The sequence below is a fragment of the Pristiophorus japonicus genome, chromosome 16, assembly GCF_044704955.1.
Source record: "Pristiophorus japonicus isolate sPriJap1 chromosome 16, sPriJap1.hap1, whole genome shotgun sequence".
Taxonomy (NCBI): Eukaryota; Metazoa; Chordata; class Chondrichthyes; family Pristiophoridae; genus Pristiophorus; species Pristiophorus japonicus.
The window spans coordinates 126097076-126118985 of record NC_091992.1 but is presented as its reverse complement, the minus strand read 5'-3'; the positions used below and the strand labels follow the sequence as shown (position 1 = coordinate 126118985).

Genomic DNA, 21910 nt, shown 5'->3' with positions numbered 1-21910 from the left:
AGTACTTCATTGGTTGTAAAGCGCTTTGAGACGTCCGGTGGTCGTGAAAGGCGCTATACAAATCCAAGTTTTTCTTTTATCTATTCACTAGCGTATGACCCACTTCAGTTAGCTGATGAATATAAGCTTTTTTTAAAAAAAAGATCTACAAGACGAGTTGGTAGAGACTTTAGAAACCCCTGAGATGAAGGGGTTGTCATATGAAGAAAGGTTGAGAAGGTTGGGCCTATACTCATTGGAGTTTAGAAGAATGAGAGGTGATCTTATTGAAACGTACAAGATTCTGAGGGGGCTTGACAGGGTAGATGCAGAGAGGACGCTTCCCCTCGTGGGGGAATCTAGAACTAGGGGGCATAGTTTCAGAATAAGGGGTCGCCCATTTAAAACGGAAATGAGGAGGAATTTCTTCTTTCAGAAGGTCGTGAATCTTTGGAATTCTTTGTCCCAGAGTTGTGGAGACTGGGTCATTGAAAATATTTAAGATTGAGATAGACAGATTTGTGAACGATAAGGGAGTCAAGGTTTGTGTTTCCTAATTCGCACCAAGTTAGAATCACCCATCACCCCTGTACTCGCTGACCAACATTGGCTCCCAGTTAAACAACGCCTTGATTTCAAAATTCTCATTCTTGTTTACAAATCCTTCCATGGCCTTGACCCTCCCTATCTCAGTAATCTATTTCAGCCTCACAACCCCACGAGTTGTCTGCGCCCCTCAAATTCTGCCCTTTTGAGCACCCCTGATTAGAACTGCTCAACCATCGGTGGCCATGCCTTCAGCTGCTTGGGCCCCAAGCTCTGGAATTCTCTCCTTAAATCTCTCCGCCTCTCTTTCCTCCTTTCAGACGCTCCTTAAAACCTCTCTCTTTAACCAAGCTTTTGGTCATCTGCCATAATTTCTTCTTATGTGGCTAGGTGTCAAATTTATCTGTTTTGTCTTAGAACACAGCAGTGAAGCACCTTGAGACGTTTTACTACATTAAAGGTGCTATATAAATAAAAGTTGCTGTTGTTGTTATGGGAGCGGGCAGGGAAGTGAAGTTGAGGCCAAGATCAGATATGATCTTATTGAATGGCGGAGCAGGCTCGAGGGACAAATGGCCTACTCCTGCTCCTAATTCTTATGTTCTTATGTAAACTCACTCTACCGTGAGGAGAAAGATGAAGAGATATGGAGAGACACATGCAGAGAAGAGAAAGGGGGAAGAGAGAAGCTGAAGAGGAGACAGAGATAGAAAAAAACCAGCAACACAAAGCTGGGAAGGCTTGTGTACAGCATGCACTTGCGTACTTTCACCCTTTAACACTTCCCCGATCACACGTGGTTGATAACATGCCCGTTATAAAGCAGCACTCAGCACCATGAGAGATTTACCAATAGCAACACATCTTAAATATTTCCCATTTCAAAACATTAGGAAGGAGTGAAAGATGTTATCTACTGTAATTTAATCCGAGTGACTGAACTAAAATAAGCCTGATTTTCCCTCAGCATTTAAGGGCATCTTGTACCAAGGTCGGGTTCGAGTCAAAGATGAAATGTTTGAATCCACACAAATGGCAATACATAGGTACTCCACAGTAGTGAACACGTTCTATTTTTATATGTTGTACTGTGATTCAACAGTGATACAAAGTCAAGACTATTAAAAGCTACTCTGTTTCTTGAATGATCTCAAAATGTTCAGACCAACAGTTTGGGCTCCTGACATTTCAAGGCTCTGAACTTTGTGAATGTTCAACATGCACTTTGAAGAATTAAGTGGCAGACTTACTGGCCTTTCAACCACTGCCAAACTGAACTAATTAAAGGGAAGGCAACACAAAAGCACACACGTTTTATTACATTCAGGGCTCCGTGCGGACTTCATTCAAAGGCCATGGCTACCCGATGAAGCACAATGATCCCCATCCACAGAAGAATACTCATTACATTTCCACATCCAGCCTGTTCTGATTCAACCTGACCAGGGCTACTCTATGCAGTCATCTTCTCACTAGAAATGGACGAGGTAAATCATTTACAAGGAGTGTAACAGCCAGAAACACCATCCAAAGGCTTCACGACCTGAAGAATAGCTGAGCCATACAAATCAGGACCTTTCCAGGTTTAACCGCTGGTCCGTGCAGAGGTATCTGACCTCAGCTGCGAGAGACGAGGACACTACGCCTGGCCTCAGTTCCCCTGGTATCCAGCAACTCCTGCTGGAAGGCTAGGGCTGGATTTTAGGTTTTTCTGTTTTCGGAGTGAAAACGGAGGCGGGGCGGGAAAGTTACCGGCCGGGAATAGTTTGCGCTTTGGTAAGGAAGTTTCGGCATCTGGGCCCTGCGACAGGGGGCGCAACGCGAAGGGAGGCGTTGTACACCTCTCGTGGCGCAACAATGGGAAACTCGCGAACTAAAGTGCCTGGTCGTGTGCGCTCCGAGAGGGGCCTGGGGAAAGGGGGGGAATCTTAAAAAAAAAAACCCACAAAAACATTCCCAAAACATTGCCCATGCCACAACACAAATCATTAAAAAAAATTAAAAGAACAAACGCTCACACTAACCTTCGGAGCACTTTACCTTCCTCTCCACTGCCGGCTATGCTGGACCGCAATGATTTCCCAGGCGGTCATTGCGGGCGCACTTCCGGACAGACAGATCGGACAAACGGCCAAAGTACTGCCGGTGTCACAACCAGAGGCATTGCACACCGGGAGCAGCTCTTCCCGACGGTGCAGCTCAGAGCCGCTGCAAAACCTGACCGGAGGATCGTGACAGGGCGTGGGAGACCTGAATGCCGCCTTTTACGCCGTTCCGGGGGCAAAAGGACCGGAAAATCCAGCCCCAAGAGTGGACATCAGGTGAGCTCAGATTTGGGTTTGGATGTGATGGTCTGCACTGGCATGCTAAAACCCATTGCTTAGGCTCACGCATAAAACATGGCCACTTGGACGAATTACCAGAAGGCCCAAGTGCATATTGTATACAGTTTTGGTCTCCTAATATGAGGAAAGGACGTTCTTGCTATTGAGAGAGTGCAGCGAAGGTTCACCAAACTGATTCCTGGGTTGGCAGGACTGACATATGAAGAAAGACTGGATCGACTAGGCTTATATTCATTGGAATTTAGAAGAATGAGAGGGGATCTCATGGAAACATGTAAAATTCTGACGGGATCGGACAGATTAGATGTAGGAAGAATGTTCCCGATGTTAGGGAAGTCCAGAACCAGGGGTCACAGTCTAAGGATAAGAGGTAAGCCATTTAGGACCGAGATGAGGAGAAACTTCTTCACTCAGAGAATTGTGAACCTGTGAAATTCTCTACCACAGTAAGTTGTTGAGGCCAGTTCGTTAGATATATTCAAAAGGGAGTTAGATGTGGCCCTTACAGCTAAAGGGATCAAGGGGTATGGAGAGAAAGCAGGAATGGGGAACTGAAGTTGCATGATCAGCCATGATCATATTGAACGGTGGTGCAGGCTCGAAGGGCCAAATGGGCTACTCCTGTACCTATTTTATATATTTATAGCCCAGCAAGAAACCACGATTTTCAGGAGAGACGGAAGGTAAGGGAGAAAGCCATTAGAGGGAGAGAAAAAAAAAGACAGATGAGCACTTCAGTGATATTCTCACCGAGCTGCCTGCTGGTTGAGACGTTCCTTCTCTTCAGCCACCTCAGCGTAGAGTCTCCTGCGCTGTTGTTGGATCGCTTGTTCCTCTTGTTCAAGCTGTTTCTCATATCTGTTGGAGCACAGCAAGTCACTTTCGAGACTTAATTCAAATAAAGCTTTAATCATTTTTCTTTAATAAGGTGAACATGTGTCTTTAATACGGAAGGCGGAATGAGCCAATGCCCTAGACAGTATCACGCTTATTAACTGCATACTTTGAAACATTCATTTAATTTTTTTAAAATGAGCACTGAAATTCATCTGAGCACAATTGCTCATCTTGCCCTTAAAACACAGTGACTCAATTTGTAAAATGTCATGGAAGAAGAGACAAAACAAAACTTCTTACATGAAGCTTTATATTGCTGACCAACTGTTTTCTAAGTCATTAATTAAAAAAATGCCGTTGCGGAATCTGGTCAGTTATATAAAATCTTATTTTGATGGCGAGACTCTTCAGTTTAAAATGGCATTTTCTCCCCTTTCTCAGAATGCCATATGCCACCCACAGACAATAGATCGGGCATATAACACAGCTCTAGAATCAGCTGCAAAGAGGTTTGTGCTCAAACTTGCATGTGAGGTAGAGCACAAGCTATCAACTAAACTGATGCTTCAACTCAAAAACACACAAACCATTATTTTCAGGGAATATTGCCAATGCATGGTCACTCATTCCATGACTTTGGGGTGAATATTTAAGTGCTATTGAACACCATTTGAATTATTTTTTCCCCAAACCTGTGTCTGGCGAGATCTCGCTCTCTCTGGCACAGGTCCTCTTTCTCCCTCTCCAGCTGCTCCCTCAGTTCTTCGGTCTGTCTGATGTACCTCTGAGCCGCACGCTCGTCAGATTGTAGAAGCTCAGCCTCATGTAATGTTTTTAGCTTCTTGATCTCCTGTTTGTGTTTAGCGATTAGCTTCTGAATCTCTGGCTCCAGACCTGGAATTCAAACAACTGAGTTGTGCATACTGAACAGAATTACATCACTTTCACCAACAACTTACATTTATTTATATGGCGCCTCTAACATAGGAAACCATCCCAAGCCGCTTCACAGAGGTGTAACCAGACAAAAATGGACACGAAGATTAAGAATGAGATAAAAGTGGGCGGGGGGTGATAAGGAATGTGTGACTTTAAAGCTTGGTCAAAGAGATGGGTTTGAAGGAGGGGGAGGTGGAGGGGTGGAAGGGTTCAGGGAGTGAATTCCAAAGGGGCTTGAACAGCTATCGGCATGGCTGCCAACAATGGGGCAAAGGGATTGGGGAGTTAGTGGAACGGGGTGTTCGGAGGTTGGGAGTGGCATGTGGGGCTGGAGCAAGTTACAGAGATGAGTAGTGGCAGGGCCATGAAGGGATTTAAACACGAGGATGATCATTTTAGATTGCAGGCGAAGGGGGGACCGGGAGCTAACGTCGGTCAGCAAGGACAGGGGTAATGGGTGAGCAAGACAAGGTAAGGGCAGCAGGGCTTTGGGTGAGCTGAAGATTACGGAGGGTGGAAGCTGGGAGGCTGGCCAGCAGGTCGTTGGAATAGTCGAGTCTGGCGGTGACAAAGGCACGAATGAGGGTTCCGGCAGCAGATCGGGTGGAGGCAGGTGATGTTAGGCACATGGAACTCTGCTGTCTTTCTGATGCAGCAGATATTGGGCTGGAAGCTCAGCTCAGGGTTGAATAAGATGCCGAGGTCACACGCAGTTCAATTTAACTAATCATTTCCTTATCACTCCCAAAAGGGAAAGAATCTACTATTCAAGGAGAAAGAAAGCCAGTGAGAGACACATTGGCTGGCATGTCGCTTGTACTGGTTTACAAGTTTAATAGCTGCATTCAGGTGCAATCTGTGCATCAGATAAACAAGTCTCAATGTCTGCTATGCACGTTGGATGAAAACATGGGGAGAAGGAGTGGAATGATAATACAATTGTGTAGCTTGTCTTGTGGAATGAGCATTTCACTGTATGAACCTTACTCTAAAACAGTATGAAGCTGGCGTATCCATTCATCTATGTCTACAATCATTTTTTAACACAAATATACAATTTGTGTACTGAAATGGGCAGCGTAGTTCACTTACGTTCTAAGTATAGTAGACTAAGACTTCACAGATTTTGCTTGTTAGGTTAGATCATGGAAGGGGCTAGCTTGTACTCAAGCCCGTGAGGATGTCATAGAATCATGCAGCACAGACAGAGGCCATTCAGCTCATCGAGCCTGTGCTGGCTCTTTGAGAGAGCTATCTAATTAGTCCCACTCCCCTGCTCTTTCCCCATAGCCCTGCAAATTTTTCCTTTTCAATTATATGACCAGTTCCCTTTTGAAAGTTGCTATTCAATCTGCTTCCACCACCCTTTCAGGCAGTGTATTCCGGATCATAACAACTCGCTGCGTAAACATAGAAAATAGGTGCAGGAGTAGGCCATTCGGCCCTTCGAGCCTGCACCACCATTTAATAAGATCATGGCTGATCATTCCCTCAATACCCCTTTCCTGCTTTCCCTCCATACTCCTTGATCCCCTTAGCCGTAAGGGCCATATCTAACTCCCTCTTGAATATATCCAATGAACTGGCATCAACAACTCTCTGCGGCAGGGAATACCATAGGTTAACAACTCTCTGAGTGAGGAGGTTTCTCCTCATCTCGGTCCTAAATGGCCTACCCCTTATCCTAAGACTATGTCCCCTGGTTCTGGACTTCCCCAACATCGGGAACATTCTTCCTGCATCTAACCTGTCCAGTCCCGTCAGAATCTTATACGTTTCTATGAGATCCCCGCTCATCCTTCTAAACTCTAGTGAATAAAGGCCCAGTTGATCCAGTCTCTCCTCATGACAGTCCAGCCGTCCCTGGAATCAGTCTGGTGAACCTTCGCTGCACTCCCTCAATAGCAAGAACGTCCTTCCTCAGATTAGGAGACCAAAACTGTACGCAATATTCCAGGTGAGGCCTCGCTAAAGCCCTGAACAACTGCAGTAAGGCCTCTCTGTTCCTATACTCAAATCCCCTAGCCATGAAGGCCAACATACCATTTGCCTTCTTCACCGCCTGCTGTACCTGCATGCCCACTTTCAGTGACTGATGAACCATGACACCCAGGTCTAGTTGCACCTCCCCTTTTCCTAATCTGCCGCCTTCCAGATAATATTCTGCCTTCGTGTTTTTGCCCCCAAAATGGATAACCTCACATTTATCCACATTATACTGCATCTGCCATGCCATGTAAAAATAATTCTTCTCATCTCCCAACTCTGGTTATTTTATCAATTATCTTAAATCTGTGACTTTTGGTTACCAGCCCTTCTGCCAGTGGGAACAGTTTCTTCCTATTTACTCTATCAAAACCCTTCATAATTTTGAACACATCTATTGAATCTCCCATTAAACCGCTCTGCTCCAAGGAGAACAATCCCAGCTTCTCTAGTCTCTCCACATAACTGAGGTCCCTCATCCCTGGTACCATTCTAGGAAATCTAGACGTGTCAATGAAATGCACACCATTTATCTTTGCTTAAGTCGTCTTCTTTCGTACAGTAGTAGCAAAGCAAATTAAATGTCAATATCGAAGTCAGATATCCAGGCCAAAGCTTTCGGTGTAACAGTGTGAATATCTTGTAGGCTGCCTGCAAATTCCTTCTGAGGGCAGTGCTTAATGGCGTGGCTCCAGGGTGGCCGGGGCTGGGGGCTTGACATCCGGGGGTGTTCGGCATTTGGGAAGGATTCTGACGGGGTGGGTCGGGTGTGGGGGGGGGGGTTAGTGTTCCCGGTGTTGGGTGGGTCCGGAGCCTGGGGGGGGGGGGTGGCACGCTCTTGGGATGGGGGGGGGGGGGGGGGAGGCTGTTTGGGGCTGGGATTGGGTGAGACTTCTTCACTCGGGGAGTTGTTGGCCTGTGGGGTTCCCTGCCGCAGAGAGTTGTTGAGGCCAGTTCGTTGGATGTGTTCGGGAGGGAGTTGGATGTGGTCCTTGCGGCTGGGGGGGTCGGTGGGGGGGTGTGGAGGGGACATGGGGGGAGGTGCTGGGGTGGGTGATCAGCCATGATCTTGTTGAATGGCGGTGCAGGCTCGAAGGGCCGAATGGCCTACTCCTGCACCTATTTTCTATGTTTCTATGAAGGTCTGATTAGGAGCTCCACAGTCGCACGACAGGGTTGCTTTGACAGCATCGACCATGACCGGTTCTGAGATGGTTGATGGTTGTCCGTTGTTTTTTATTTCAGCTTTCCAGCATCCGCAGAATTTCACTTTTGTAAAGACATATTAGGCCGGCTTGGTCGAAGAGGCAGGTTTTAAAGAGAAAAAGGAGGAAAGAGAGTCTGAGCGGTAAGTTTCTGCGTCACAAACTTTCCCATTTTTTGTTCTTTATTATCTTCTGGACTTGCGCGTGCAAATTGGAAGGTAACGAATCTGAGATATGGCATAAGAAATCCATCACAATAAAAAAAAAATTAAATCTATTTTTAATTTTAAAACATGAAGAAAAGTTGCTCAATGATAAATTTGGAAACTCCTTTTAGTTCATTTTAATGGCTGTTCTGTTGCCAAAAGCTTGGGCACAACAGCGATGCAGTTCATCATTAGTAGGTACTCTCAAAATATATAAATATATAACTGTTGATGGTCAGCTATTCTGTTTAGAACACTGATTATAAGCTTCAGGTTTATTAAGCTGGTACCTTTTACGGTAATCTCTTTAATTTTCTTTGTCTTCTCATCTATCCATTTCTCTCTGCGCATTTTTTCTGTTGCACTCATTATTTCTTTTAGCTTCTTGATTTCCTACAAAGATTAGACAGAATGTTACAAGAAGCCCTGTACTGTAATAATAAAGCAAAACAATTAAAAACTTATCCTTGAATACTGAAAACGTTTAGAGAGGATTAAAAAAAAGATAGTCATTATATATGAAGGAAAGACTTGCATTTCTATAGTGCTCTTCACAACCGCAGCATGTCCCAATGTGCTTTACAGCCAATGAATTACTTTTGAAGTGTCGTCGCTGATGCAATGTACAAAATGCAGCAGCCAATTTGCACACAGCAAGCTCCCACAAACCAATGAAATAAATTACCAGATAATGTTTTAGTGATGTGGTTTGAGGGATAAATATTAGCCATGACACTGAGGAGAACTCCCCTGCACTCTTTGAAATAGTGCCAATGGATCTTTTATGTTCACCTGAGAGGGCAGACAAGGGCCTTGGTTTAACATCTCATCTGAAAGACAGTACCTTCGACAGCGCAGTATTCCCTCAGTACTGCACTGGACTGTCAGTCTAGATTATGTGCTTAAGAAAATTATATAAACTGAAGAGTGACATGTGCTTTAAGTTTAGCAGTGCTAATTCCTAAAAGGTAGAAGTTAAATTACACAAGAGATTGAGACCTGATTACCTCACAAAGTGGCGTGAAAATGTACTAAACCTAGTTATAAAAAGGAAGAGAAAAACAATAACATTGAAAGGTTAATGACTGAAAGACAGTCCTCTGATGGTGACTCACTGATCCAATTATACATTGTACAGGCAAGGATGCTATGCAACAATGCACTGTAACAGAAAATAGATACAAATAAATTGTGTTCAATCAGCAGGATCCTGAATTAATAAATCAGCATAAATCTGTACGAACTAGAGCATCAAAGAAAACTGATGTCAAAAGCAAAAGATTCAACAGACAAAAAAGTTTTCCTCAGAGGTTCAATACTTTTTAAAACTGCTTATATATATATATTTTAAATATGACTTCAAATTTAATGCAAAATGGTAAATGTCGTACTTACTTTGCCACAGAATGTTAAAATGTTGGTTTCAAACTTTAACTTCCTAACTCAGTGAGTTGCTAATATCAGCGAGGACAATCAGGGAGTGCACAGAATTAGAGAACTGACAGGGTTGGGAAGTGGGGCGGGGTGGGGCAGAGAGTTCAAATCCTGGTTCACATACCCACTGTACCTAATTACCTACTGACACTCTAACCTGTGCTCTCTATGATTGACCTAGCTGTTATTAGTAACTCACTGGGTTTGGAATTTCAAGTTTGAAATCCTCATTTTAAACACTAAGTGGAAAGGGGTTGAATGAAGCTGTGAAGATGCCTGGGGCAAACAAAAATGCTGAACATAACTAAATTCATATAAATCACCCAATGCGTACAGTGGGCAAATTGTGTTGTCTTCGCTGTGTAATAGAGAGAATTATTAGTTTTTGTTGAGCAATGACAATCCAATGGCCAGCCGGGAGAGTGGTTGAGCAATAAATGCAAGCGATATCTTCAAAAATATCTATGATCAAAGCAGTGCAGCAAGAGACAAACTTCAACAGGATCTAAACTGCTGCACAGAACAGAAACCAGTCTATTTGGCTTTCCTCACCAAATTACAGAATGTATGGGCAATAAAATTGAGTGATTCTGTAAGCAGGACACACATTGAATACTTATGACAGGTCACACAAATATTTTAGTAATATCATTAAAATGTCAGGAATATAAAAATAAAAATATCGTTAAATGTTTAAAAGTTTATATTATAAATGTTTAAAGTACAGATATAAAGACTGATCAGTGTGTTGACTTTTGCTACAGCAAATTACTCGGTTCCAGGCAACTATAAGACTAATGACAAGATCACTGAATCAAATATAATTAAGCCTTCTGATCTTTGGGTTTTATTTTTTCTGAATATAAAAACTGAGTAAAATCAGTTTTGCAAATGCATGCTTTTACAGGTCAAAAATGAAACAAAATATTTCATAATCAGAACACGTCGATTTGAATCAACTTTAGAAGGAACATGTTTCCAATTCTCTGCACAAAGTAGAATATTAAAAACAGAGTTGGCCTGCATTATTAGCTGCAGCCTCAGTCTCTGTTCCTCTACAGAACTTCATTCAGCTGTCAATGTAGGATACAGTTAACTGAAAGCGTTTTGTGTGTTTATGCTGCTGGTTGGTACATCATCATCGTTCATAGGTAGTCCCTCGAATCGACGAAGACTTGCTTCCACGTCAAAAAGTTCACAAGTGTTTCAACGAAGGACCTAAAATTCCAGGTCCCGAACTAAATCTTGAAGGGTGGAAGATGCCTGTGCGTGGTGACCGTTGCACACCAGCCACCACACGGGCTTGACAGAGCTAGGTCTTGGTCCAGTAGCAAGGATTAACCAAGGCGACTGGAGACCAGCTCTGCTGCACGGACCTCGTGCGCACACATATCGCAGTGTGGGCTGGCCTCCGCTGCCCCCAAACTCACGCCTCTCCTGGGCCCAGTGAAGGTGATGGAATGCTCCCCAAGTGGTTACGTCACACTAGAGACTGCAGTATGCAGATCTTTACCTTCCCGATTTAATTGGGTTAAATCCTAATTTTGGAACTCGTCTTTTGGGGTGGGGATAATAATCAGAAGTTTAAGCATCATGCATTTGTTATTATGGCAATACAACAATTATCAAATTACAGAATCTTCTCGGATAGATTTAGTCGCATCAAAAACAAATCTTGATAAAACAGCAAAGTTGGAAATTATGGGCCCAAATTTCCCCCACCACTTTTTCCGGCGCACTAACCCGAGATGCGCCGACTTTGTGTGCTCAAAACGGCGGCAAAAAACGTACTCCCGATTCTGGCCGCTCTGCTGTGTGTCCCAGGTCCTGGCGCGGTGCATATAGTGCAGTGGGGAGGGGCTACAGCCCTGCGCCGAAAACAGTGCCGGCAGCTGTCCGCATGCACAGTGGAGTCTGCGCGCATGTGCAGTAGCTCCTCACCCTCCCAGCGCGTCCTGCAGGCTGTGAGCGGGACTCGATGCTCCCTGGCCGAGCGGCCTGCCGCGCAGGCCAGCCGCTGCCTTCCCTGGAGAGAAGTCCAGTCCCCCGGAGAGAAGTCCAGTTCCTCGGCGAAGTCAAGTCAAGTCCCTCGGAGAGAAGTCTCGTCCCTCGGAGAGAAGTCCCGTCCCTCGGAGAGAAGTCCCGTCCCTCGGAGAGAAGTCCCGTCCCTCGGAGAGAAGTCCCGTCCCTCGGAGAGAAGTCCCGTCCCTCGGAGAGAAGTCCCGTCCCTCGGAGAGAAGTCCCGTCCCTCGGAGAGAAGTCCCGTCCCTCGGAGAGAAGTCCCGTCCCTCGGAGAGAAGTCCCGTCCCTCGGAGGGCTGAGTTAGGAAGGCAGGACTTTTATTTTTATTTATTATTGATGGTTTTTATGCTTCTTGAATGTTGTTGTGAAGGTGTTTAGTGCTTTGCAAGATCCTCTCCGCTTCCCTTGCACCCCCATCTCTGGCTACCTGCGCTGATTTCTTAACTCTCGCAAGGGTTTTCTGTGCAGCCACAAGTGGCCACATACGCTGACCTAAGTTAGTTTGGAGAAACTATTAGCTGTCCAAACTGGCTTAAATGGCTAAAATGACTGGTAACGCCCCCTTTTGAAAGAAAACTAAACTAAAAAAAATCTTAACTAACTCACTTACACAAATTAAATGTGCAGAATGGGGATTTTTATGATACTCCAGAAAAATCAAGTTGCTCCAAAAAAAAACGGAGCAATTCCTAGATAAATTTGGGCCCTGTAAATGGAGAGGTACACAGAATGTTTCCATGGCAACGGCAATTAAAAATGAAGATAATTCTGAATGGGCGCATCTAAAAATAATGCTAAACTTTCAGGACTGTATGTGTATGTGATTAAATTTGATGTAAAAAGTTCTACTTAAAATAATAATTTATATAGATTAACTAACAACTCACATTGTTACACAGTTTTGTTTCATGTCATATTTTGACAGAAGTATGAAAATGCCAAACAAAAAATTGTTCAAATAAATGGACCCCTTTCTTTGCTTGCATCTCAAGAAATCTCAATCTAGTTATTTGTAGTTAAACTGAACTATTCTGCAAGAGTTTAAACAACACCACTAATAAACAGAACACTGCAGTCACAACAAAATATTTTAACGCTGACATAGCTTTTTGATTCTTGTCTCAAATTTTGTTTGGCCAACTGTTAATATTAAAACCATCACCTCCGAATTGCTTTGACTTCACAAAAACGGTAGAGGTTCTATACAGTCTCGGGGAGATCTTGGCTTTCAGTAAGTGGACAGTCTGACAACTATTCAAAGAAGCTAAGAAAGATATAGCAGAGCCACTAATTCAAGAGAAAAGGGAATAGTGCCAGAGAACAGGCGGACAGCTAATGTTATTCCTATATTCAAAAAGAGACATAAAATAAATTCAGGGAACTATAGACCACTTAGCTTAACATCTGTGGTTGGGAATATATTGGAATATTTACTCAAAGATGTCATAGAAAAACATCTAGCAACCAAAAATATAATAAAGAAGTAACAGAGAGCGTAGACAAGGGTAATGCAGTGGTTGTAATATACATAGACTTTCAAAAGGTCTTTGATAAGGTACCACATAGTAGACTCATTGTTAAGGTGAGAGCACGTGGAGTCAGGGACAAGTAGCAGAATGGATAGTAAACTACCTACAAAAGAGAAGAGAGAAGTAGGGGTTAAAGATAATTACTCAGACTGACAGAAGGTGGAAAGTAGTGTTCTACAGGGATCGGTATCACTGTTGTTCACTATTTATATAAATGATTTAGACTCAGGAATTGGAAGTACAATATCAAAATTTGTAGATGACACCAAAATGGAGGGGGGGGCGGTGGGGTGGGGGGGGAAGGTAATAGTTAATACTGAGGAAGACTAACACAATACAAGACAACATTAACAAACCTGCAGAATGGGCGTGTAAATGGCAAATTAATTTCAATCTAGGCAAGTGTAAGCTGGTGCATTTTGGTAGGAGGAATAAGGCGTCCATGGAATATAAAAGTCTAGAGATGCAAAGGGATCTAGGAGTACAGATTCACAAATCACTAAAAGTAGCGACGCTGGTTAATAAAGCTATAAAAAGTGCAAACAAAGCACCGGGGTCAATTTCTAAAGGAATACAATTCAAAAGCAGAGAAGTTATATTAAATTTGTATAAAATTTTGGGTCGACCAAACTTGGAGTACCGTGCACAGTTCTGGACTCCATATTATAAAATGGCTGTAGAAGCATTAGAGAAAGTGCAAAAAAGATGTTAAAGGATGATGCCAGAACTGAGAGGATATGCCTATCAGGAAAGATTGAACAAGAAAAAAGACCAAGCGGTGACCTGATAGAGGTCTTTAAAATTACGACGAGGTTCAATAGGGTAAATGTAGAGAAGATGTTTCCACTTGTGGGGAGTCCAAAAACCATTGGCCATTAATACAAGATAGTCACTAATAAATCCAATAGGGAATTCAAGAGAAACATCTTTACTCAGAGAGTGGTGAGAATGTGGAACGCACTACCACAGTGAGTGATTGAGGTGAATAGCATAGATGCATGCAAGGGAAAGCTAGATAAGTATATGAGGGAGAAAGGAATAGAAGGATATGTTGAGAAGGTGAGAGGAGACTCGCGTGGGGCATAAACACCGCCATGGACCTGTTGGGCTGATTGGCCTGTTTCTGTGCTGTACATTCAAGGTAATTCTATGTTGTTACAGTTTGAATATCTCACCAGTTCATGCTGATCTTGCATCTGCTGGATTTTCTTAGTGTATTTCTGGTCCACCTGCTTCAGTTCATTTACCATAGACTCACATTTTTCAGTTAACCCCTTCTTGTCATCTATCAGCTGTCAGGAACAAATACAGAAAAGAACATTTTCTATCAACACAACAAAACATAAATATGTTTAAACACAGCCCTCACCACAATCCAATCTATGATCTGACAATCTGTAGAATGAAAAGCATTACAACAGTCACACTTTAGTTCACAATATAGTTATACCAGAAAAATAAAGAAAATATTCACGCTTTGTAAGAAAACTGAATGACAATAACTGATCTAACAATGATGAAACTAAAAATGAATAATCTAATAAAGTTCAAATAAAAGTTATTTTTTAAACTGTCAGGTTTTAATTTCCTCGTCATTTTCTATGCCAACTTTCTCCTCCTTTTCCTCCTGAAGATATAGACCTACAGAACCATAAGAAGTGCACAGCGCACAAAGAGGCCATTTCGCCCATCATGTCTCTGCATGGGCTCTTCGGCTGACCAATCAAAAAAGGTACCAGCCTTGGCTCAATGGCAGCCTCTGAGTAACAAAGTTGTGGGTTCAAGCCCCACTCTTAGAGACTTGAGCATGAAATTTAGGTTGGCATTTCAGTGAAACACTGTCGAAGGTGCTTATCTTCAGACCAATTGAACAAATACTTTGGTTCTGTGTTCACTAAGGAAGACATGAATAACCTCCTGAAAATACTAGGGGACCGAGGGTCCAGTGAGAAGAAGGAACTGAGAGAACTGAGGGAAATCCTTATTAGTCAGGAAATGGTGTTAGAGAAATTGATGGGATTAAAGGCTGATAAATCCCCAGGGCCTGACAGAGTACTTAAGGAAGTAGCCCTAGAAATAGTAATTGCATTGATGGCCATTTGAAAGTTGGCATGCAGGTACAACTGGTGGTGAAGGTGGCAAATGGCATGTTGGCCTTCATAGCTAGGGGATTTGAGTATAGGAGCAGGGAGGTCTTACTGCAGTTGTACAGGGCCTTGGTGAGGCCTCACCTGGAATATTGTGTTCAGTTTTGGTCTCCTAATCTGAGGAAGGACGTTCTTGCTTTTGAGGGAGTGCAGCGAAGATTCACCAGACTAATTCCAGGGATGGCTGGACTGTCATATGAGGAGAGACTGGATCAACTGGGCCTCTATTCACTGGAGTTTAGAAGGATGAGAGGGGATCTCATAGAAACTTATAAGATTCTGACGGGATTGGACAGGTTAGATGCAGGAAGAATGTTCCCGATGTTGGGGAAGTCCAGAACCAGGGGTCACAGTCTAAAGATAAGGGGTAAGGCATTTAGGACCAAGATGAGGAGAAACTTCTTCACTCAGAATTGTGAACCTGTGGAATTCTCTACCACAGAAAGTTGTTGAGGTCAGTTCGTTAAATATATTCAGAAGGGAGTTAGATGTGGCCCTTACGGCTAAAGGGATCAAGAGGTATGGAGAGAAAGCAGGAGTGGGGTACTGAAGTAACATGATCAGCCATGATCATATTGAATGGTGGTGCAGGCTCAAAGGGCTGAATGGCCTACTCCTGCACCTGTTTACTATGTTTCTAAACACTACTCAAGAAGCTCGACACCATCCAGGACAAAGCAGTCCGCTTGATCAGCACCTCATCCACCACCTTAAACATTCACTCCCTCCACCACTGGTGCACCGTGGCTGCAGTATGTATCATCTACAAGATGCATTGCAGCAACTCGCCAAGGCTTCTTCGGCAGCACCTCCCAAACCCGCGAACTCTACCACCTAGAAGGACAAGGGCAGCAGGCGCATGGGAACACCATCACCTGCAAGTTCTCCTCCAAGTTACATACCACCCTGACTTCGCTGTTAGGTCACAATCCTGGAACTCCCTCCCCAACAGAACAGTGGGATTACCTTCAGTCAAGGACTGCAACAGTTCAAGAAATCGGCTCACCATCACCTTCTCAAGGGCAATTAGGGATGAGCAATAAATGCTGGCCTTGCCAGCGACGTCCACATTCCAGAAATTAATTTTTTAAAAGCTGGTGGAATGTTAGGAAAACTGGGCAAGTCAGAACATTGTTAGCGTTTGTGGGATAAAACCCCATTCTGCACCTAGAGCTTTTTACGAATATAAACTGGAACCTGTTAATTTAATTTAATATGCATATATATTAAAAACTCATCTTAATGTACCTCCAAGGGGATGGTTTGAGATCATCAATAAAGTAGCTGCACTTAACAAATCTTAGGCTGGCTTATAAAATTCAGAATTTTATGTAGTCTGTAAAGCAGCAGCTGGTTAGCCGGTAAGCCTGTGCTGAATGGTTGTAGCCACTGCATGAAAGCTCAAAACTTGGAAGATAGTGTTTATGGGCCCAAATTTCGAGCCGCGCCTAGAACGGCGCAGTCCCGACCTGGACGCCCGTTTTTCGCGCCACAAAGTGCGTCTAAAAAAACCCTCCAGATTTTCCACCTCCCTGCAGGTCCTCTGGCCCTCGGCGCAGCGCAGCACGAGCTGTAGGGGGCGGAGCCAGGTCCCTGCGCTGAAAACAGTGCCGGGACCTCTGCACATGCGCGCTACAGTGGGCGCGCAAGTGCAGTAGCTCCAGGTGCCCGAAACTGTGTGGGAGGGGCCCGAAGCACGCAGCCCCTAGCCCTGGCCGAATGGCCTCACTGGGGCTGCGTGAATAAGGCTCCGCCCACGGCCAGCTCCTGCTTCCTCCCGACCCGACCCGCGCTCCCCCCGCCCCTGGACCGGACCCGACTCCCGCTTCCCCCTCCCACCCCCCGCCTCCGGACCCGACCCGACTCCCGCTCCCCCCACCCCCCGGACTGGATCCAACCTGACCTCCCTCCCTCCCCCCGACCTGACCTCCCTCTCCCTCCCTCCCTCCCCCCGACCCGAACCGAACCGACCTCCCTCCCCCCGACCCACGCTCCCCCCGACCCGACCCAACGCCACCTACCTGTAAATCTGGTGCTGGGGACGGGCCCGGCCCGAAGTCTCGGGCCCGGCCCGTTCAGCCTCCCTCCCCCCCCGTCCATCTCCTTTCCCCCCCCTCTCCCCTTTATCCCCCTTCTCCTCCCCCACCCCCTTCCCTCCCTCTGCTCCCCCCCTCTCCCCTCGCTGTCAGAAACACAGACACTGACAGACAGAGAATGAGAGACACACACACAGACAGACAGAGAGATAGAGACACTGACAGAGACACACTGGGGGGGGGGGGGGGATCCCAGCTCGCTGTTGGAGGGCTCCCGGTGCTGCAGTCGGTAAGTAGAAAATGTTTTATTTATTGATTTAAAAAAAATTATTTCTTATTAATTTTTTTTGATTGATTTATTGGTTGATTTATTGATGTATTTATCATTTATTATTGATGATGGCTCTTTATTTGTAAAACTGAAGTGTTTAATGTTTGTAAACTTCCCTTTAAACCCCTCCCCCCCCCCCATTCCCGACGCCTGATTTGTAACCTACGCCTGATTTTTTAAAGTGTAGACAAGGTTTTTTCGAGCGTACAAAAATCTTCACTTACTCCATTCTAAGTTAGTTTGGAGTAGGTTTTCACTTCCTAAACTTTGAAAACAGGCGTAAGTGGCCGGACACGCCCCCTTTTGAAAAAAAAATTCTGTTCCAAAGTGAAACTGTTCTAACTGACTAGAACTGGAGCAAACTAAATGGCGAGAATTCCGATTTCTAAGATACTCCGTTCTACACTAGTTGCTCCTAAAAATCAGGAGCAACTCAGGCCGAAACTTGGGGCCTATATGCCTTTGGAGTCGGTGTACGCACGTGCCATTTGAGTGGAAAAAAACACAGGACAAGACAGGGCTTGTTACAACTGCTGTCCAACCGAAATTATATTAAACTAAATTATTAATGTCAATATTGTATATGTATATTATGATTTTGTAATTCCATGAATGAATTTACAAGAATGGGAAAATTGTAAGCGAGTTACTGACTGCTGTACCACTGGAAATTAGAATCGTCTCCAATACCATATTTATACATTTATATGCATTTATTTTTTAAATGCTTGTTTAAGGTACCTTGGACTTGATTTTTGGCTTTCCCAATTTTGGGGCGTTAATCGCAGCGGGCCGGTAAAGATATCTGCTGAAAAAAGTTTGCGCCCTCGACTGGGAAATTCAGCAAAAAAATGAGGATCCATGATCGGGTGCGTTAAATCAGGCGTTACACAATGGACTTTGTGCGCCTGAACCGAAAATCGCGGTGTTAAAAAAGTTTTGTCATTGTTTAGTGCCCTACAACATAACATTGTATATTGTATGGTTTTATTTTGGTGGGGGGAGTTTTTGTGGGATTGTTGCAGTAAAATTTATGATTTCATCATTTGCCATTGGTACCTTGTGCATCATTCCAATGTTCACCGGAGATGTGCCTTTACGGGGGCACATAGCGTGTCCAGTATTAGCTCCATCTCTCAGATTTCCTCCATTTAGGAGAGCTGGTCCATTACAAGCTGACGACATATGACTCTTGGACGGCAGTACCTCCACGCTGCCTCCCCCGTGGCTATCCAATGGGAGCTTCGCAGGCTCCTCCTCCTCCTGAGGTGGGCCTGCAATCCTCACTGGCAATGCCTGGCCCCTCATGATGGCCAAGTTGTGAAGCATGCAGCACACCACAATGAATTCGGATAGCTGTTGAGGGGAGTGTTGAAGGCTGCCTCCAGAGCGGTCCAGGCATTGGTCTGCCTGTAGGAGATGGCATATCACTTTCTTTCGGAAGCGCAGCATTCTCACACACTGATCCTGAGAGATCTGGAGGTATGTAAGTTGGTGCCTGTAAACCCGTGGGGATGGGGGGGGGGGGGGGGGTAAGCCCTCCTCCCCAGATGTCTTTGGCCTCTTCTCATCTGTGGGCTGACATGGCTAAGAGCCCTTCATCTAGTTTGACGCTGCCAGGCTATAGCATTGAGCACGATATGCTGACGAACTAGTAATGCTCCCACTAAATTTTCTCACTCACCTTGCAAGGGCACTGTAATGGCAGATAAAAATGCCGTTTGAAAGTCGGAGCTTCACTCAACGTGATGTGCGCAACCGTTGCAGTCAACGCGACCTGCGATGTAGGATCTTCATCCCTCCATTTTAAAATACTGCCAATAGCGCCTGATTTTTCAGACGTTTCCTTGGGCGGACGTTAAATGAGGTGTTGGACGCCCGGCGTAACTGCCCAAAACCAGCGTTTGCCGCCCCAGAAACAGAGGCGCAAAAGAGCCAAAAATCCAGCCCAAAGAACTTGCAAATTGGAAGGATAATTACGTGAGATGCCTCTGGACAGTCAGAGTGTGGAGGAAAGAGAGAATCTCAGCACAAGAAGGGGAAAGACTGGAGGTTAGCAGTAAAGTTGTAAGTAAAACAAAAATTATAATATATCTTTAATTGCACAACTAATTTCGATACAGGAAAAAAACTGAAGTTGGAATTTTTATAACATGGGAGGGCTCAGAAGCAAAAAGGTTGAGCACCCTTGGAGTATAGCATTCATGCTGGTTTCTGCTTCCTGATAATTTTGTTGGGACAGCATGAGCAGAAATCCCACGGCATTTTCTTATTACAGAAACTCCATCCTGTGCCTCACTTCTTCCATCAGAATTTCTGTCGCTCCTTTGGAGAAAGTGGGCATTCTGTACCCCGCTGAACTAGTTATAGGTGAGGTTCCCAGCACAAAAGTGTTACTTTCCAACCGACAATTCTTGCCCCTTTCAACTGCTGCAGACCTTCCTCCAGCAGCACGCAACTTTCCATCAGCAACGGGCAAGTGTCTAATCACAAGCACCAGCCATGATAGGAAGTTCCCAAGGTTATGCAAATAATGTTGATCTCAGAATTACATGTGGAGTCAGCAAACGTTAGTTGGTGGGTGATATTCACGCTACTCCAATCTTTTGTTCGGTAAAAGTATAGAGGCAAATGGAACAAAGATGGGCAAATGGAGCGGAGGAACTTCATGTACTTCTGACAAAAGACTGATAAGGATTAGACTAAGTTTAAGCATATATGCCACACACAGACACCAAAGGGAAGGTCTGTGGAATGAAGTTCTAGAGACTCACATATGTTGACGTGCTTGAAGATTAAAAAAAAATTGGTTGCATTTTATGTTGTGCGTGCAGAGAGCTTTCCTGCAAAATTTTGCCACCATGGTTTATCAGGTGGCAGCAAGGGAAACTTCATGTGGAAGATGAAGAAAGATTGCAAAGTGCCGCAGTACAGCGGGACCTGGGGGTACCTGTGCATGAAACACAAAAGGATAGTATGCAGGTACAGCAAGTGATCAGGAAGGCCAATGGTATCTTGGCCTTTTTGGAAAGGGGATCGAGTATAAAAGCAGGTATATAAGGTATTGGTAAGGCCATACCTGGAATACTGCATGCAGTTTTGGTTTCCGTATTTACGAAAGGATAAACTTGCATTGGAGGCAGTTCAGAGAAGGTTCACTAGGTTGATTCCGGGGATGAGGGGGTTACATAGAAAACATAAAAAATAGGTGCAGGAGTAGGCCATTCGGCCCTTCGAGCCTGCACCACCATTCGATAAGATCATGGCTGATCATTCCCTCAGTACCCCTTTCCTGCTTTCTTTCCATAACCCTTGATCCCCTTAGCCGTAAGGCCATATCTAACTCGAATATATCCAATGAACTAGCATCATCAACTCTCTGCGACAGGGAATTCCACAGGTTAACAATTCTCTGAGTGAAGAAGTTTCTCCTCATCTCAGTCCTAAATGGCCTACTCCTTATCCTAAGACTGTGTCCCCTGGTTCTGGACTTCCCCAACAGCGGGAACAATCTACCCGCATCTAACCTGTCCCGTCCCATCAGAATCTTGAATGTTTCTATGAGAGCCCTCTCATCCTTCTAAACTCCAAAGTATAAAGGCCCAGTAGATCCAGTCTCTCCTCATATGTCAGTACAGCCATCCCAGGAATCAGTCTGGTGAATCTTCGCTGCACTCCCTCAATAGCAAGAACGTCCTTCCTCAGATTAGAATACCAAAACTGAACACAATATTCCAGGTGAGGCCTCACCAAGGCCCTGTACAAGTACAGTAAGATCTCCCTGCTCCTATACTCAAATTCCCTCGCTATGAAGGCCAACATACCATTTGCCTTCTTCACCACCTGCTGTACCTGTATGCCAACTTTCAATGACTGATAAACTGTGACACCCAGGTCTCATTGCACCTCCCCTTTTCCTAATCTGCCGCCATTCAGATAATATTCTGCCTTCGCGTTTTTGCCCCCAAAGTGGATAACCTCACATTTATCCACATTATATTGCATCTGCCATGCATTTGCCCACTCACCTAACCTGTTCAAGTCACCCTGCAGCCTCTTAGCGTCCCCCTCAACTCACACCGCCATCCAGTTTAGTGTCATCTGCAAACTTGGCGAGATATTACACTCAATTCCTTCATCCAAATCATTGATGTGTATTGTAAAGAGCTGGGGTCCCAGCACTGAGCCCTACGGCACTCCACTAGTCACTGCCTGCCATTCTGAAAAGGACCCGTTTATCCCGACTCTCTGCTTCCTGTCTGCCAACAAGTTTTCTATCCAGGTCAGTACACTACCCCCAATACCATGTGCTTTGAATTTGCACATCAATCTCTTGTGTGGGACCTTGTCAAAAGCCTTTTGTAAGTC

General features: G+C 44.6%; 1 protein-coding gene across 6 annotated transcripts in view; it reads right to left on the bottom strand.

The window, feature by feature from the left end:
* Positions 1-21910, bottom strand: part of cep131 (centrosomal protein 131) — a 135942-nt gene that overhangs the window by 28545 nt on the left and 85487 nt on the right. For all 6 annotated transcript variants that reach the window (XM_070857828.1, XM_070857827.1, XM_070857826.1 and 3 more), the window contains 4 exons: positions 14204-14320; positions 8334-8436; positions 4400-4601; positions 3621-3728 (listed from right to left, as the gene is read on the bottom strand). In XM_070857828.1, coding sequence (XP_070713929.1) covers positions 3621-3728; positions 4400-4601; positions 8334-8436; positions 14204-14320 — 530 coding nt within the window. The remainder of the gene's footprint in view (positions 1-3620; positions 3729-4399; positions 4602-8333; positions 8437-14203; positions 14321-21910) is intronic.